We start from the raw sequence: 18,113 nt of genomic DNA, 5'->3' as shown, positions 1-18,113 counted from the left end.
TGGGTCTGGGGATTGTTGTTTTTTGACTCCTTTCCTGGCCTCTGCAGAAGAACTTCGAGGAGCCCATCGCCCTCCAGGAGATGGACACCAGCAACGGGGTCCTCCTGCCCTTTTATGACCCAGATTCCAGCATAGTCTACCTGTGTGGAAAGGTAGGTCAACAGGGGAGGAAGGTAATTTACCCCCCCCGGGGGTGGGGGTGGGGGGCAGGGAATCCACTCTGGGGAGAAATGGAGGGGGAGGGGGCCACTGGGCTCCCCTCCGACAAGAAGAGATCTTTCAGAAATGGGGTAGGGTCTCCTGCTTGGGCAGGGGGTTGGGCTAGATGACCTACAAGGTCCCTTCCAACTCTGATGATCTGTTATATGAGATGACTCCGTATGTTGGTAAATTTGCTGTCTTAGCCAAGCTGAGTGCAGCCCCCTCCCACCTTAGACCCACTGCACAGATTTCGGGTGGGAATAAAAAGGTGGCGGGTGGGCAGGTGTAATTCAGTGTCACCAGCTCCTTGGAGGAAATGAAAAGAGAGAAAGAGAGTGAGTGAGTGAGTGAGTGAGTAGAAAGGAAGGAAGGAAGGAAGGAAAGGAAGGAAGGAAGGAAGGAAGGAAGGAAGGGAGAGAGTGAGTGAGTGAAAGGAAAGGAAGGAAGGAAGGAAGGAAGAGAGAGAGTGAGTGAGAGGAAGGAAGGAAGGAAGGAAGAGAGAGAGTGAGTGAGAGGAAGGAAGGAAGGAAGGAGGAAGGGAGGGAGAGAGAAAGAAGAAAAAGAAAGAAAGAAAAAGAAAGAAAGAAAGAAAGAAAGAAAGAAAGAAAGAAAGAAAGAAAGTGAGTGAGTGGATGGATAGAAGGAAGGAAGGGGAAAGGAAGGAAGGAAGAAGAGGGAGAAGGATAGGAGGAAGGTGAGAGGAAGTAAGGATAGAAAGAACAAGAATGAAAAAGAAAGAAAGGAAGAAGAGGGAGAAAGATGGATAGGAGGAAGGTCAGAGGAAGGAAGGAAGGAAAGAAAAATGACAAGAAAAAATGACAAAAAGAAAAAGAAAAAAAGAAAAAGAAAAAGAGAGGAAAAGGGAGGAAGGTGGATGGGAGAAAGGAAGGAAAGGCAGGAAGGAGAAAAAAAAAGAGAAGAAAGGAAGAAGAGGGAGAAAGATGAATAGGAGGAAAGTGGGAGGAAGGAAAGAAAGAAAAAGAACAAAATGAAAAAGAAAAAGAAAGAAAGAAAAAGAGAGGAAAACGGAGGAAGGTGTGGATGGGAGAAAGGAAGGAAGGAGTTAAAAAAAAAGACAGGAAAGGAAGAAGTCGGAGGAAGATGGGTAGGAGGAAGGTGGGGGGAGGAAGATGGGAGAAAGAAAAAAGGAAAGAAAGAAAGGAGAAAAGAAAACAGAAAGAAAAGGAAAGAAGAATCTCAGCCGCAGATCCCGCTTTAGGGGAGAAAACCAGGACAGGTGATTTCCAGGTGTGGCGTTTTTCAAACTGTCTTGGCTGGCTGGGGAGAAGCACCTTTCTCCCCTTGGGGAGGGGAGGGGAGGGGCAGCCGGCCTGGAGACTCTCCTCCCTCTCCTCCTCCTCCTCCCCCTCCTCCCCCTCCTCCCCCTCCCGTGCAGGGGGACAGCAGCATCCGCTACTTCGAGATCACGGAGGAGGCGCCCTACGTCCACTACCTGAGCACCTACAGCAGCAAGGAGCCACAGCGTGGCATGGGGTTTATGCCCAAACGGGGACTGGACGTCAGCAAGTGTGAAATCGCCAGGTGAGACTCGGACAGGTGGGCGGGGGAAGAATGGGGGGAGGGGTGGGGGACAGCCAAGCGCTGGGATCTCTAGGGCAGAAATGCAATGAAGAGCCTTCGCAACACATGTGAAGCCTGTTTCAGAGTCGGCTAGCTGTCAGGATTCCGACAATTACCCCCTATTTCAACCACGAGTCTCGAGCCCAACTTCCAAAACTTCCCAAGGATTTATTTGGGAGTTAACATGCCGGCACCTGCTTGAGCGCAGCCGACTCTTGAGGCACATCATTCATTGTCACCCTGGACCCTGGTTTTTTCCCCCCTACCCCTTTGGTGTATCCTAATGCCATATCCTCCAATGGGACACCTCCATAGCCCAGAGTCACCAATCATGCTCTCCAGTTAGGATTTTGAACGGCAGAAACTTCGGTCGCTTAGTGTTCTGACCCTAACCTTGTTCCAAGGAAACAAACATGAAATGGAGGTAACAGCAACATCTTTTAAGGATACTAAAATAAAAGAAATCACCCATGACATTTTTCATGGTGCACAGATGTTATGACTCCCCTTCAAAATTCAAACGAACAAAACAGAAAGCAGCCGTTTCACAATTAAATCAAATGGAAAGAAGTCTTACAAGATAACGGCTGGCAGAAACCACAGCATAAATCTTTACTCTGTCCAGCAAACCAGTCCTGGCAATAAATCTCCAGTCTCAGAGCTTCTTGCTGTAACGTCCTCACTCAAGTAGTCACTTTGTTCCTGGCAAATTCTACCAGCCCAGCTGTGTCCTTTTATACTCATTGAGGCAACGTGCTAATTTAATGACTCACCCTCCTCCTCCGTTCCAGCTGATTTTGCCTTCTCAACCATCTTCTGTTCCTTACATTTAACCACAAATTTTCCAAGTTCTCACCTCCACTAGAAGACTCTCTCAAAACTTCCCTGTCAACCATTTCCGGCTGTTGATCAGATAAGGAACCAGAGGAGGTCAAAGGTCCTGACAATTCCAATACATCAGGTCTGTCGTCCTTTGTCACGTCCATCTCCTCATCCTGGTTACCAGTCCAATCACTGAGCCATACCGGCTCATATTTTTCTACCATGTCCTCCTCACTTGAACTCATATCAGTCACAGGAGCTGAATCCAAGCCCGGAGCCACAACACACAGATGTAACCTAAAGGCAGCAGATCATTTTGACTCCTTGAAGTGGCCGAGATGATCAGCCACTTTCTTGAGGCGAGGAGTTCCAAAGTCGAAGGAATCCTTTTCTGCTCTCTTAAGCCAGAGCCTCTACTACTAATCTGGAGGCTCACAATGGCCTCATCCCGCCCCCAAAACATTTCTGAGAGATTTCTCCCCCACCTCGCCCACAGCACTGCACCCCACAGGCATTGCGCCCCCACCCCAAAAAAAGCTTGACTCCACCTGTTCTGACCCAGGAGGGTTGTAGGAGGAAATTGGTGGCAAAGAGAAAATCTTGTCCAACTAATAAATTATATATTCAGACGCTTTCGGGAACTGCAGCTCTCTACATCCCAGGCCAAGTATGGCTAAACTGATGCAGGATCTAAATTATAATTTAGATTTAGGCTCTAAATTATAGCTTGTCATTCATTAATTATTATATATTGTTCACCTTCTGTTCTTTGGGAACATGGGTGCTGAAGGATGGCCGCTTTCCAACTAATAAATCCAATTAAAAGGTGCAAGGCTTTGTAAGCTGCAGTATTTTTCAAACTTTTCACCGCTTTAAGAGGGGTGGACTTCAACTCCCGTCAACGCTGGCTGGGGAATTCTGGGAATTGAAATCCACAACACTTAAAGTGGTGGAAATTGAGAGCCATTGGGCTTAATTTGGTGGGTGAGGGAGGGAGAGGGGATTGCGTGATTTGAAAAGAAATTTCTTGTGGGGTGAGGTCAAAAAACGCTCTCTTCAGACACAAAGGGATTTCTATCCTACTCCGTCTACTCCTTTATTTTATTGGTTTGATTTGTCAATCGCTTACAAGATAATAGGTATATAAGTATAAACATGAGGAAGATTACAGGAAATAGGTACGAATGGGGACAATAGGACAGGGACGGTAGGCAGGATGGTGCGCTTATGCACGTCCCTTGCAGACCTCTTAGGAATGAGTATTCTCTCCCTTCGTTTCTTTCCTTCCTTCCTTCCTTCCTTCCTCCCAATCCCTCCTTTCTTTTCTCTCCCTTCCTTCCTTCCTTCCTTCCTTCCTTCCTTCCTTCCTTCCTTCCTTCCTTCCTTCCTTCCTTCCTCCCACTCCCACCCTTCTTTTTCTTCTCGCTCCATTCTTTTTTCTCCTTCCTTCCTTCCTTCTCCTTCCCTATTCTCCTTCCTCCCTTCTTTCGTTCTTTCATTTTTTATTTATTTTTATTGATTTGATTTGTCAATCGCTTACAAGATAATAGGTATAAATATAAACACGAGTAAGAATACAGGAAATAGGTAAGAATAAATGGGGACAGTAGGACAAGGACAGTAGGCACAATGGTGCACTTACGTACATCCCTTGCAGGCTTCTTAGGAATGAGTTATTCTCTCCCTTCCTTCCTTCCTTCCTTCCTCCCACTCCCTCCCTTCTTTTCTCTTCTCCCTCCCTTCTTTTCTCTCCTCCCTTCCTTCCTTCCTTCCTTCCTTCCTTCCCCTTCCCTGTTCTCCTTCTTCCCCCTTCCTTCTTTCCTTTCTTCCTTCATTTTTTATTTATTTTTATTTATTTGATTTGTCGATCGCTTACAAGATAATAGGTATAAGTATAAACATGAGTAAGAATACAGGAAATAGGGACAAATAAATGGGGACAGTAGGACAGGGACGGTAGGCAGGATGGTGCATTTATGCACACCCCTTACAGACCTCTTAGGAATGGGTATTCTCTTCCTTCCTTCCTTCCAATCTCCCTTCTTTTCTTTTCTCCCTCCATTCTTTTCTCTCCCTTCCTTCCTTCCTTCTTTCCTTCCTTCCTTCCTTCCTTCTTCTTTCCTTCCTTCTTTCCTTCCTTCCTTCCTTTGAATCCCTCCCTCTTTTCTCCCTCCATTCTTTTCTCTCCTTCCTTCCTTCCTTCCTTCCTTCCTTCCTTCCTTCCTTCCCCTTCCCTGTTCTTCTTCCCCCTTCCTTCTTTCCTTTCTTCCTTCATTTTTTATTTATTTTTATTTATTTGATTTGTCGATCGCTTACAAGATAATAGGTAAAAGTATAAACATAAGTAAGAATACAGGAAATAGGGACGAATAAATGGGGACAGTAGGACAGGGACGGTAGGCAGGATGGTGCACTTATGCACATCCCTTGCAGACCTCTTAGGAATGGGGTGAGGTCAACAGTGCATAGTTTGAGGTTGAAGGAGTGGAGGGGTTAGAGGATGCGACAACAGAGTCAGGTACAATAGAAATCCATTTTTGAGTGTGATTCCCAAGCAGGAAGAGGATTATGGGATGGGGGGAAGGGATGAGGGTGGGTGGGGGGGTGGGGGGAGCCTTATGCGAAACCCCAGCCATGCCAGACCCAAAACTTCCTTCTCTCTCCTCACAACCACACAGGTTTTACAAGCTGCACGAACGGAAATGTGAGCCCATTGTCATGACCGTACCCCGAAAAGTGAGTCTTTTGTGAATGGGACGGCCCAATTGTCTGGCATGGAGTAGTAGGGTCTCTTGCCTGAGCCAGGGGGTTGGACTAGAAGACCTTCACGGACCCTTCCAAGTCCGTTATTCTGTAAATAGAATAGCACCTTTTGAGATCACTTGCATGCGGTTCAAACCGAAGGAGAGAAAGACTTTTACTGTGGAACCCCAAATCTCCATTACAAAGGATGTGAGCATCCTTCAGCGAAGGCGCCTGCATCTAGCCTGTGGTTGCATTTCATACTTTTTCCTTGCAGTGCTTCTAACTTCAAAATGCAATGTCTTCAAACTAAAATGTACTTGCCAACCTTGGCAATCTTTAAGATGTGTATATTCCCTTTCCCAGAATCCCCCAGCTAGCATTCTTTAAGAGGGGAGGACTTCCACTCCCAGAATCCCCCACCCAGCAGGCTTTAAGAAGGGTGGTCTTCCACTCCTAGAATCCCCAGCCAGGATGCTTTAAGAGGGGAGGGCTTCCACTCCCAGAATCCCCAGCCAGGATGCTTTAAGAGGGAGGCTTCCACTCCCAGAATCCCCACCCAGCATGCTTTAAGAGGAGAGGGCTTCCACTCCCAGAATCCCCAGCCAGCCTGCTTTAAGAAGGGTGGGCTTCCACTCCCAGAATCCCCCAGCCAGGATGCTTTAAGAGGGGTGGATTTCCGCTCCCAGAATCCCCACCCAGCAGGCTTTAAGAGGGGAGGACTTCCACTCCCAGAATCCCCCAGCCAGGATGCTTTAAGAGGAGGACTTCCACTCCCAGAATCCCCCAGCCAGGATGCTTTAAGAGGGGTGGATTTCCGCTCCCAGAATCCCCCACCCAGCAGGCTTTAAGAAGGGTGGTCTTCCACTCCCAGAATCCCCAGCCAGGATGCTTTAAGAAGGGTGGGCTTCCACTCCTAGAATCCCCAGCCAGGATGCTTTAAGAGGGAGGGCTTCCCACCCCAGAATCCCCCAGCCAGGATGCTTTAAGAGGAGGGCTTCCACTCCTAGAATCCCCCAGCCAGGATGCTTTAAGAGGAGGGCTTCCACTCCCAGAATCCCCCAGCCAGGATGCTTTAAGAGGGGAGGGCTTCCACTCCCAGAATCCCCCACCCAGCATGCTTTAAGAGGAGAGGGCTTCCACTCCCAGAATCCCCCAGCCAGCCTGCTTTAAGAAGGGTGGGCTTCCACTCCCAGAATCCCCCAGCCAGGATGCTTTAAGAGGGGAGGGCTTCCACTCCCAGAATCCCCCAGCCAGGATGCTTTAAGAGGGGTGGATTTCCGCTCCCAGAATCCCCCACCCAGCAGGCTTTAAGAGGGGAGGACTTCCACTCCCAGAATCCCCAGCCAGGATGCTTTAAGAGGGGAGGACTTCCACTCCCAGAATCCCCAGCCAGGATGCTTTAAGAGGGTGGATTTCCGCTCCCAGAATCCCCCACCCAGCAGGCTTTAAGAAGGGTGGTCTTCCACTCCCAGAATCCCCCAGCCAGGATGCTTTAAGAAGGGTGGGCTTCCACTCCTAGAATCCCCCAGCCAGGATGCTTTAAGAGGGAGGGCTTCCACTCCCAGAATCCCCAGCCAGGATGCTTTAAGAGGAGGCTTCCACTCCCAGAATCCCCACCCAGCATGCTTTAAGAGGAGAGGGCTTCCACTCCCAGAATCCCCAGCCAGCCTGCTTTAAGAGGGGAGGGCTTCCTCCTAGAATCCCCCACCCAGCATGCTTTAAGAAGGGTGGGCTTCCACTCCCAGAATCCCCAGCCAGGATGCTTTAAGAGGGGAGGCTTCCACTCCCAGAATCCCCAGCCAGGATGCTTTAAGAGGGTGGATTTCCGCTCCCAGAATCCCCCACCCAGCAGGCTTTAAGAAGGGTGGTCTTCCACTCCCAGAATCCCCAGCCAGGATGCTTTAAGAAGGGTGGGCTTCCACTCCTAGAATCCCCCAGCCAGGATGCTTTAAGAGGAGGGCTTCCACTCCCAGAATCCCCAGCCAGGATGCTTTAAGAGGGGAGGACTTCCACTCCCAGAATCCCCCAGCCAGGATGCTTTAAGAGGGGTGGATTTCCGCTCCCAGAATCCCCCACCCAGCAGGCTTTAAGAAGGGTGGTCTTCCACTCCCAGAATCCCCCAGCCAGGATGCTTTAAGAAGGGTGGGCTTCCACTCCTAGAATCCCCAGCCAGGATGCTTTAAGAGGAGGGCTTCCACTCCCAGAATCCCCAGCCAGGATGCTTTAAGAGGAGGGCTTCCACTCCCAGAATCCCCACCCAGCATGCTTTAAGAGGAGAGGGCTTCCACTCCCAGAATCCCCAGCCAGCCTGCTTTAAGAGGAGGGCTTCACTCCCAGAATCCCCCACCCAGCATGCTTTAAGAGGAGAGGGCTTCCACTCCCAGAATCCCCCAGCCAGCCTGCTTTAAGAGGAGGGCTTCCACTCCCAGAATCCCCAGCCAGGATGCTTTAAGAAGGGTGGGCTTCCACTCCCAGAATCCCCCAGCCAGCCTGCTTTAAGAGGGAGGGCTTCCAATCCCAGAATCCCCCAGCCAGGATGCTTTTAAGAGGGGTGGACTTCCACTCCCAGAATCCCCAGCCAGCCTGCTTTAAGAGGAGGGCTTCCACTCCCAGAATTCCCCAGCCAGGATGCTTTAAGAGGGGTGGACTTCCACTCTCAGAATCCCCCAGCCAGCCATGCTTTAAGAGGTGGACTTCCACTCCCAGAATCCCCCAGCCAGCCTGCTTTAAGAGGAGGACTTCCACTCCCAGAATCCCCAGCCAGCCATGCTTTAAGAGGGAGGACTTCCACTCCCAGAATCCCAGCCAGCCTGCTTTAAGAAGGGTGGACTTCCACTCCCAGAATCCCCAGCCAGCCTGCTTTAAGAAGGGTGGACTTCCACTCCCAGAATCCCCAGCCAGAATGCTTTAAGAGGGTGGGCTTCCACTCCCAGAATCCCCAGCCAGGATGCTTTAAGAGGGGAGGGCTTCCACTCCCAGAATCCCCAGCCAGGATGCTTTAAGAGGAGGGCTTCCACTCCCAGAATCCCCCAGCCAGCCCGCTTTAAGAGGGGAGGGCTTCCACTCCCAGAATCCCCCAGCCAGGATGCTTTAAGAGGGAGGACTTCCACTCCCAGAATCCCCCAGCCAGGATGCTTTAAGAGGGAGGGCTTCCACTCCTAGAATCCCCAGCCAGGATGCTTTAAGAGGAGGGCTTCCACTCCCAGAATCCCCAGCCAGGATGCTTTAAGAGGGAGGGCTTTCACTCCCAGAATCCCCACCCAGCATGCTTTAAGAGGAGAGGGCTTCCACTCCCAGAATCCCCAGCCAGCCTGCTTTAAGAGGAGGGCTTCCACTCCCAGAATCCCCACCCAGCATGCTTTAAGAGGAGAGGGCTTCCACTCCCAGAATCCCCAGCCAGCCTGCTTTAAGAGGGAGGGCTTCCACTCCCAGAATCCCCAGCCAGGATGCTTTAAGAAGGGTGGGCTTCCACTCCCAGAATCCCCAGCCAGCCTGCTTTAAGAGGGGAGGGCTTCCAATCCCAGAATCCCCAGCCAGGATGCTTTAAGAGGGTGGACTTCCACTCCCAGAATCCCCCAGCCAGCCTGCTTTAATAGGGGAGGGCTTCCACTCCCAGAATCCCCCAGCCAGCCTGCTTTAAGAGGGGGGGGGGCTTCCACTCCCAGAATTTCCTAGGAAACATCCTTTAAGAGGGTTGATTATTTCCTAGCTGGGGAATTCTGGAAGTCCACACAATTTAAGGTTGCCGAAGGTGGCAAAGTCTGGTACAACTTCCAGAGACTTAACAAAACCCGTCTCCCCGTTCCCGGCAGTCGGACCTCTTCCAGGACGACCTCTACCCGGACACCCCGGGCCCAGAGCCGGCCCTGGAGGCAGATGAATGGCTGGCGGGGAAAGACGCGGAGCCCCTGCTGGTCTCCCTGCGGGACGGCTACGTCCCCCTCAAGAACCGGGAGCTCAAAGTCAGTAAGAAGAATGTCCTGGACAGCAAGCCCCCGCCCGGTTCACGCAGGGGCCTCTCCAGCTGCGACTCCAATTTTTCTGTGAGTTGTTGACCGTTTTGTGTGTTTGTGTGTGAGAGAGAGACGGAGACAGAAAGAGAGAAAGAGACAGAGAGAAAGAGAGACAGAAAGAGAGACATAGAAGAGAGAGAGAGAGAGAGACAGAAAGAGAGAAGGAGACAGAAAATGAGAGAGAGACAGAAAGAGATTGAGGGAGACAGAGAGAGACAGAGTCACAGAGAAAGAGGAGACAGAGACAAAGAGAGAGACAGAGAGAGACAGAGACAAAGGGAAAGAGACAGAGACAGAAAGAAAAAAGAGAGAGACAGAGACAGACAGAAAGAGACAGAGAGACAGAGACAGAAACACAGAAAGAGAGATAGAGATGACAGAGACACACACACAGAGAGAGACAGAGAGACGAGACAGAGACAAAGAGAGAGAGAGAGACAGAGACAGAAAGAAAAAAAGAGAGAGACAGAGACAGAGAGACAGAAAGAGACACAGACAGAGAGAGACAGAGAGATAGAGAGAGGAGACAGAGACACACACAGAGATAGAGAGAGGCAGAGATAAAGAGAGACAGAGAGAGACAGACAGAGAGAGAGAGAGAAAGGAAGGAAGGAAGGAAGGAAGGAAGGAAGGAAGGAAGGAAGGAAGAAGGAAGGAAGGGAGAGAGAGAGAGAGAAAGAAGGGAGAGAACAGACACACAGAGAGAGACAGAGACAGAGAGACAGAGAAAGAGAGAGACAGAGAGAAAAGAGAGAGACAGAGCAGAGAGAAGAGAGAGAGAGAGAAGAGAGAGACAGATAGAAAGAGAGACAGAAACAAAGACAAAGGGACAGAGAGAAAGAAGAGAGAGAGAAAGAGAGGGAGAAAGAGAGAGAGACAGGCAGACACAGAAAGAGATGCAGAGAGACAGAGACAGAGGACTGAGAGAAAGAGAGAGACAGAGAGGGACACAGAGAGACAGAAGACAAGAGAGACGGACAGACAGACAGAAAGACAGAGAAGAGAGAGGCAGAGAAAGAAAGAGAGACAGAGAGACAGAGATAGAGACTGTGGATTTTGTCTGAAAATCCGCTGAGCCCCTTCTTCCTTCTTTAACTGATATACCTCCTTTTCTTTCTCCTCCTTTTTTCCCTCTTTCTTCTCCTCTCTTCCTTTCTTTCTTCTCCACTTATCCTTTTCGTTTCCTTCCTCCTCCTTCCTCCTTTCTCCCTCTCTTTTTTCCTCTCCATCTCCTCCTTTCTTTCTTCTCCTTTTCGTTCTCGTCATCCTCTTTCTTCTTTCTTCTCTCTTTCTTTCTTTTTCTTTCTTTCTTTCTTTCTCTTTCTTGCCTTATCCTTTTCATTCTCCTCCTCATTGGTTTCCTTTTTCTCCTCTTCCTTTTTCTCCTCCTCCTCCTCCTCCTCCATCATCATCTTCTCCTCCTTTTCTTTCTCCTCTTCCTCCCCTTCCTCTTCTATTTTCTTTTTCTTCCTCCTCCTCCTCCTCCTCCTCCTCCTCCTCCTCCTCCTCCTCCTCCTCCTCCTTCTCTTTCTCCCCCCAGACCTCCACCCTCGAAGACCTCTTGCAAGAAATCCGCACCCTGCGCCAGACCATCGAAGATCACGAGAAGCGCATCACCGACCTGGAAAACACGCTCTGCGAACTCGCAGATGTGACGGACTAAAAGCCTCTTCCGCACCCGAGAGAACGTTGCCATCCGGGAGGCGAGATCGAGCACCTCTGCCCCCCATCCACACCTCCTGCTTCTCCTCCTCCTCCTCCTCCTCCTCCTCCTCCACCCAGTGGGCCTCCGTAGGGGCTGCTCCCCCGTCGGCAGGGAACGGCGCTTCTCTCGCTCTCCTCCCTGTCTCTCCAACTGGACCCCGGGGCTGCCTTGAATATTGTGGCGTGGAAGCAGATTTTTTTGGGGGAGAGAAAAGGACTGTTGGACGCTGGAGGGGTGGGGTGGGGGTGTGAGGTAGGGTTGGTACGATGCCAACTCACCTTTCGTGTTTCCCCGACCCCCCCGGCCCCGCAGGGATGGAGAGAAAGGGGGTGCGGTTGCCGTGAGCCACAGGTGTGCTGTGAGTTTTGCAGTGCAATGGACCCTTAGATTGGCGTGGGCCTGGGTCTGCGGAGAGGGACGGGGGAGAGAGAGAGAAGGGGGCAGCCAGACCCTGCTGGCAGGGGGATGGTTTGACCAGAGGGGGGTGTGTGTGTTTGTGTGCGTGTGTTTGTGTTTGTGTGTGTGCCAGCCAAGAGGATTCTCCAGCCCCTGCTGGGAGAGGAGGGGGCTCTGCAGCCTCTGCTCCGAGGGGTGGCACCTCCGTGATAAATTGAGGTGGTGGTATTTTGGGTAGGGGGTGGTGTTGCCTGCAGCCTTGTGGACGAAGAGGGAGAGCGGCGGCGTTTCCCATCTCAATCGCTGAATGTTGTACAGAGGTTTGCACAACTGGGCCAGGCCCAAATTGTGCAGCCTGGGGCGGGGGACGACGGGGGACGACAGGTGTGGTGTGGTGGGGGATGCTGGGTTACAGCAATGCCTCCCCTTCCCCACACCTGCTTGTAATGCAAAGGCCCCCCTCCGTTGGGGAGGGGGAGAGAGCAATTAAGGCCAATGCTCATTTGCATATGCTGATAAATATATAGATCTATATATATACATATATATATATATATAATGTGGCTCATTTTCAGTGGCTGATCAGACTTCTTGGCTCTGTGTTATTTTCGTCAGGTGGGAGGGAAAGGGAAACGGGCAAGCCTGGGGCCCGGCTGGATGCCCTTGAGGGAGCCCACGAGCAACCTCAGCCGCATTCTCTCTCCACGCACAGCCCGGCAAGCTGGGGGATTCTGGGAGTTGAAGTCCCCTCCTCTGTCTTAAAATGGCCGAAGTTGAAAAGACCCCGAACTATGTAAATACAGGCAGTCCTCGTCTTACGAACGACCGATGAGCCCCAATTTTCTGTGGCTAAGCGAGACGGCCATGAAGTGAGCTTTTGCCCAGTTTTACCCCCTTTCTTGTCCGTGAAGTCGGTCAAACGGTTGTTAAGTGAATCCGGCTTCCCCCATAGCACTCTTACTTGTCCTAAGGTCGCCAAAGGGGATCACATGACCCTCCCAGCCGTCATAAACATGAGTCTGTTGCCCAAGAGTCTGAATTTTGATCACGTGACCCCTGGGGAATGCTGTAATGGTCGTTAAGCGTGGAAAAAAAAACGGTCCTAAGTTGCTTTATTCGTTGCCATTGGAACTTTGAATGGTCACTAAATGAACCGCTATAAGCCGAGGACATCCTGTACAGTCCTTTGTAATTAGGGTGACAAAATCAAGAACTGCAGAATCCCCGTCGAGCTCCAGGAGGCAGCCCTGAGCAGAGATTTCCCCCAAACCTAACTCTGTCCTGCCACCTGGGGGCCGTTGCAATCTTTGCAACCCAGATTTCATTGCTTTTGTTAAGTCCTCGAGGTACAACCGTTCAGCAGGTTTCCAAGGGGTTACCACACTGGGAGGAAAAAAAAGGGGTTTATAACTGGACCTCGATCGATTTTTGAGCCATTGTAACTTTGAACGGTCGCTAAACGAGGTCGTAACGTCAAGAACAACCTGGGCCAGAACACTGCTGACAAATCATCATCTATCTATCTATCTATATATAAAGCGAAATTATCACTGCGCATCATCACAAAAACTACAGAACGGTCAAGCCTACAAACTTGAAATTCAGCCTATAGGTTCCTCTTGGCTTCTAGGGGCTCCCTAAGAAAGGATTTTCCAAATGACCCTCAGAGCATTTAGAGTATATTTTTCATTATTATTATTATTATTATTATTATTATTATTATTATTATTATTACTATTACTTAATAATAATAATAATTTTATTATTTTATTATTATTATTTTATTATTATTATTTTATTATTATTATTTTATTATTATTATTTTATTATTATTATTATTTATTACGCTCTGAGTTCTATTCCCCCTCCCCACCTGGAAATAAATCTCTTCCAAAGGCAAAACACAAGCAGAGGAGTTTCAGTTTCACAGCACCCAGCAGCTTTAGTGCAGAACAGTTGAGCTAAGCCATGCCCAGGCTCCTTACTGTCTCCTTGCTCCCAGAGCAAATACTCTTTCAGTTTCCAAACAGCCCTCCACTCTCTCACCCATGTCAGGACACTAGCCAGATGAATACCAATGGAGGCTGGTAGGCAGAATGTTTCACCTTCCTTATTTTCCTCCCCAAAACTAAGCCCCACCATATAGTTTCTTGCTCACACAGCAAATACTCTTTCAGTTTCCGAGCAGCCCTCCACTCTCTCACACACTGACAGGACGCTAGCCGGATGAATACCGATGGAGGCTGGTAGACAGAGGCAGAATTCCCCCGCCCCCTCTATTTTCTTCCCCAACCACATAGTTTCGTAGCGACGCAAAGGTATCGAGCTAGTGTGCAATATTTGGATTTTTTTTCCCGCCACCCCACCTGCGGGAAGAGGTGAGACGTCCCACTTGCAATCCCCACTATTGGAAATGCAGCTTCCAATGTAAGGAAAGCCGCCTTTCGCCCCTCCCCTAAATGCCCCCCGCCACCCCACCCCCAAAACACAGTCAGAAACAAGCCAGGGTTCTTAAGGTATTTTATTGGTGTTTCTGTGCAGGTAAACACACCTGGGCCCTCCCCTCCCCAGGTGATGTGCCCAGAAGCCCCCTCCCCTTCTTGCAACCTTCGGGCCCTCCCACCTCCCAAAACACAAGGCCCCCTCTGGCTTCCCTGGGGGGTTGTAACAGAAGAGGAGGGGCTATAGCCTTCCCCGCCATCCTCACCCCTTACCCTGGCATAGGGGGTCTCAACGTGTGTGTGTCCCCCCAGAGTTTAGCACCATGGAACAACAGGGTTGCAACGACCTTGCAAAGGGAAGGAGGGGGAGGGGGCTCTTCCTTGGAAATGGGGAGGTGGGGGGGCTCACCCCCCCTCATCTTCCCATACTCCCCCCGTTCCCCCCCCCACATGGCCTGTCCCCCCCTCCTCACATTGGCACTGCCTCCTCTTGCACTCCCCAATGCCAGCCTGGGTACCCCACGAGTGTCCCTGGGGGGGAGGGAGAAGGGAGGGGGTTCAGGTTTTTGGGGGTGTTACAGCCACGAAACGAACCTGGAAGCGCCCCCAAGAAGGCGAGCGGAGACCTGATTGGCAGGTGGGGGGGTGAGGGTTAAGTGCACTTGGTGCTACTGGTGCAGAATGGGGGGTGCTGGGAGACCGGGAGGGGGTGGCAGAAACACAACTTGGTACCCCCCACCAAATATTCTCGGGGGGGGGTTTGGGGGGGTCATTTTTGTGCTCGACAAAGTGGGAAAAGTTTTGCTTGGCTCCTGGGAAGGCGGGAGAAAAAAGGGAAAGATGGCGGCCGGGATGGCGCCAAGCCGGGCCCGCTTTTTATTTTTATTTTTTATTTTTCATGTGCTCGTCCCCGAATTCAGGTTTGTTCTGTGCTAAATTAAACCAGGATTCATTCCTGGTCCATTTCTCCTTTTTTCTTTTCCTCATCCTCCTCCTTCTTGCATTCGGCCTTTCCTGATTTCAAAACAGGTAGTCCTCGACTTGCGATGGTTCTACGGAACGGCCGACGTTACGACGACGGCGCTGAGGGAAAACAGTGACTTATGACCCGTTTAACAGATATCGAGAGTTGGAAGGGAACTTGTAGGTCATCTAGTCTAACCCCACCCCCCCAAGCAAGAGGCCCTACACCACAGCCAGCCAGCTCCTCCCACCAACCTGTTAGAATTTGAAATGTTTCTCGCACCGACGGCCGTTGCAGCCTCAACATTCGGCGCGCAATGTGTGACGGTCGCAATGTTCCCCAGAGGGGGGCCGGCAGGTCACACGATCCCCTTTTGTGACCGTCTGGGGCGGGGGGGGGGAAGCCAGATTCACTTAACAACTAGGGGACGGACTTTTAATGGTCGCCGCGATTCGCTTAACGACCGGCAAGAAAGATCGTTTAAAAAAGGCTGCAGAACTCGTCTGAGCAACAGTCTTGCTTAGCAACGGAAAGCTCGGCCTCCATTGTGGTCGTAAGTCGAGGATGACCTGCTCCTTGACTTACGACCAGTTTTGGGGGAATGGATCCCCCCCCCCCACAGTTCTGAAGTTCCAAAGGCTGCTCCTCCCCCCCCCCCAAAAAAATGATCATATGGCCACATGTTGGCTTTCGGACACAATTACTTTCCCGCTTCTCACAGTGACGTGACCACATTTTATGTCATTTTTGGCAAAAGTTGGGCGGGGGGGGGAATGGGGGGGGGAAGGAAATGGTCATAAGTCACAGCGTTCAATGCTGTTGTCAAAGTCAAACGGTCCCCAAACAAAATGGTTGCAAGTTGAGAACTACCTGTAATTAGGACTGAAAGGGGGCCCCCTGGAGGTTGTCTAGTCCAACCTGCTCAAGCCGGGAACTCAGCATTTCCAACAATTAAGGTGTTAAGCTTCCCAATTTGCTTCCCCACCCCGCCCCACCCAAATTGGCTCCTCCTCAGCTTCCCGCCCCTCTCCAATTGCACCCAGGTGAAGAATTGGGGTCTTGAATTCGGTTTGCAAAAAAAAAACACCCCCAAAAAACCCAAGCTGGCCACTAGAGGGCAGCGCCGACGGAGAGTGCTGGCACCCTCTAGTGGCGTTCTGGAGGAATTGTGCCCCGATGGCTGAGATGCACCTGCCCAATGGATGGAACCCAGAGCCTTGCAGCCTGCTCCCCCCCAGCCTGAAAAAAAGGGGAAGGAAACCCCTACCCCATTTTACCGCAATGAGCAACGGGGAAGAGAGCTGGACAGTGTCCAACCTTGGCCGGATTAAACCCTCCCACCGTCCCAGGAGGGTTGAATTAAATGGCTCAACTGTGAGAGGGGAAATGTGTCAGGGCCCCCCCCCCACACCTGCCAGTGCCCCCCACTTCCCTGACTGTGCCCCCACCCACCCACACACACACACCCCGCCCCGCTCCGTCCTGGGGCTACTCAGCTTTGTGCATGAGCTGAGCTCAAACTGGGGAAGGCACAGTCTTGTTAAGCGCTGGCTGGTGCCCTCCCTCGCCCCCCCTCAGGGGACTGGCCGGGGCTGTGTGTGCGTGGCCCCCCCCAAGACCCTCGGAGTGGGGGGGGGAGGAGAGAGAGAGAGAGATCCTATTGTTCGGTGAGGGAGAGGCGCAGGATCCGTTCGAGCTCTTCCTGCTCCAGGCGCAAACGGCGTTCGGCCTCTTCTTGCTCTTTGGCGGAGAGCGCCATGGCCAGGCGCAGCTGCTCGGCGTAGGTGGGCAGGCCGTGGCCGGGCCCACGGCCTGCTGCGGGGGGCGGCGGCTGCGGGGTGGCAGGCCGCGGGGGTGGCGTGTGCTGGGGTGTCCTGGTGGAGGCAGGGGGGGGAAGGAGAAAAGGAAGAGAGGTTAGCCGAGGATCTGGTGGTGTGGGACGCCTCCTAACAATGGTTCTTCGTGGACCCCTGAGTTGTGCTCCCTTTGTGGGTGGAGGGCTCCTTGGCGGTTTTCTTGCAGACGTTTCATGACCCAACTAGGGAATATCATCAGTGCTAGAAGGGAGAGGGGTTTGGGGAGGGAGGGAGGAGGAGGAGGAAGAAAAGGAGGAGAGGAGGAAGAGAAGGAGGAGGAGGAGTGTGGGTTCATCAGTGCTCTCTCAGCTTGGCGATTTTCTTGCAGACGTTTCATGACCCAACTAGGGAATATCGTCAGTGCTAGAGGGGAGGGGGTTTGTGGGGGGAGGGAGGGAGGAGGAGGAGGAGGAGGAGGAGGAGGAGGAGGAGGAGGAGGAGGAGGAGGAGGAAGGACTGCGGGTTCATTAGTGCTCTCTGAGCTGGGTTGTTTTATTGCAGACGTTTCATGACCCAACTAGGTAACATCATCAGTGCTAGAAGGGAGGCGGGTTTGTGGAGGGAGGGAGAGGAGGAGGAGGAGGAGGAGGAATTGTCCTTGACCAATAGAAGGGAGTATTTGTAGCTCAAGGTTGAACTGTGAGGTCCTCGATGCTCTCTGAGCTTGGATATTTTCTTGAAGACATTTCACGACCCAAACTAGGTAACGTCATCAGTGCTACTGGTATCAAGGAGTCATTACTAGCACCTTAACAGCACTGATGATGTTACCCAGTTTGGGTCGTGAAATGTCTGCAAGAAAACAACTAAGCCCAAACTGCACCAAGAACCCCCAAATCCTCCTCCTCCCCTGGCTCCTTCTCCTCCACTCCATGTATACCCCCACTCCCTTCTAACACGGATGATGTTACCTAGTTGGGTCATGAAATGTCTGCAAGGAAACCACCCAGCTCAGAGAGCCCCAAGGATCCCTTCATTTTAATCCCTGAGCTACAAATATTCACACTGCTTAACTTTAAGCCTCCCTCACGCCCAGTTATTTTGTTGTGTGACTTATTTGTCTAGTGTTTAATTCAACCTGTTTGTGTTAGATGATAATACCGCATATCCAGAAAAAACTGGATTAAATTGGAGAAAAAAACCAGATTAAAACGCTGTTTAAACCCAGCTGGAGAGTAAAAAATTTTTTTGACTAGTTACGCATCTGTCTAAATTCACATCCTTCTGGATTTAACGCATTTACTAAGCAAATAGGTTGGATTTTGCCTCCAGCCGTGCCAAATAAGAAAAGAGAGAGATCTATACGGAGTCCTTGACTTACGACCACAGTTGAGCCCAAAATGCCTGTCACTAAAGCGAGACGGTTGTTAAGTGAGTTTTGCCCCATTT

General features: G+C 51.1%; 2 protein-coding genes across 5 annotated transcripts in view; one reads left to right on the top strand and one right to left on the bottom strand.

The window, feature by feature from the left end:
- The window catches only part of CORO6 (coronin 6), a 54,121-nt gene extending 42,071 nt beyond the window's left edge, over positions 1 to 12,050 (top strand). For all 4 annotated transcript variants that reach the window (XM_087924356.1, XM_087924363.1, XM_087924366.1 and 1 more), the window contains 5 exons: positions 48 to 152; positions 1,598 to 1,743; positions 5,283 to 5,340; positions 9,162 to 9,392; positions 10,903 to 12,050. In XM_087924356.1, the coding sequence (XP_087780482.1) occupies positions 48 to 152; positions 1,598 to 1,743; positions 5,283 to 5,340; positions 9,162 to 9,392; positions 10,903 to 11,025 (663 nt within the window). In that variant the 3' untranslated portion in view covers positions 11,026 to 12,050. The remainder of the gene's footprint in view (positions 1 to 47; positions 153 to 1,597; positions 1,744 to 5,282; positions 5,341 to 9,161; positions 9,393 to 10,902) is intronic.
- Positions 12,051 to 16,329: 4,279 nt separating this feature from the next.
- Positions 16,330 to 18,113, bottom strand: part of ANKRD13B (ankyrin repeat domain 13B) — a 62,746-nt gene continuing 60,962 nt past the window's right edge. Inside the window, exon 14 of the mRNA XM_087922932.1 lies at positions 16,330 to 16,742. Coding sequence (XP_087779058.1) covers positions 16,526 to 16,742 — 217 coding nt within the window. The 3' untranslated portion in view covers positions 16,330 to 16,525. The remainder of the gene's footprint in view (positions 16,743 to 18,113) is intronic.

This window comes from Pseudonaja textilis, chromosome 1 (genome assembly GCF_049901715.1).
Source record: "Pseudonaja textilis isolate UNSWEBS1 chromosome 1, rPseTex1.2, whole genome shotgun sequence".
Lineage (NCBI taxonomy): Eukaryota > Metazoa > Chordata > Lepidosauria > Squamata > Elapidae > Pseudonaja > Pseudonaja textilis.
Note: the sequence above shows the minus strand (reverse complement) of the source record. Positions and strands in the feature narration are given on the sequence as shown.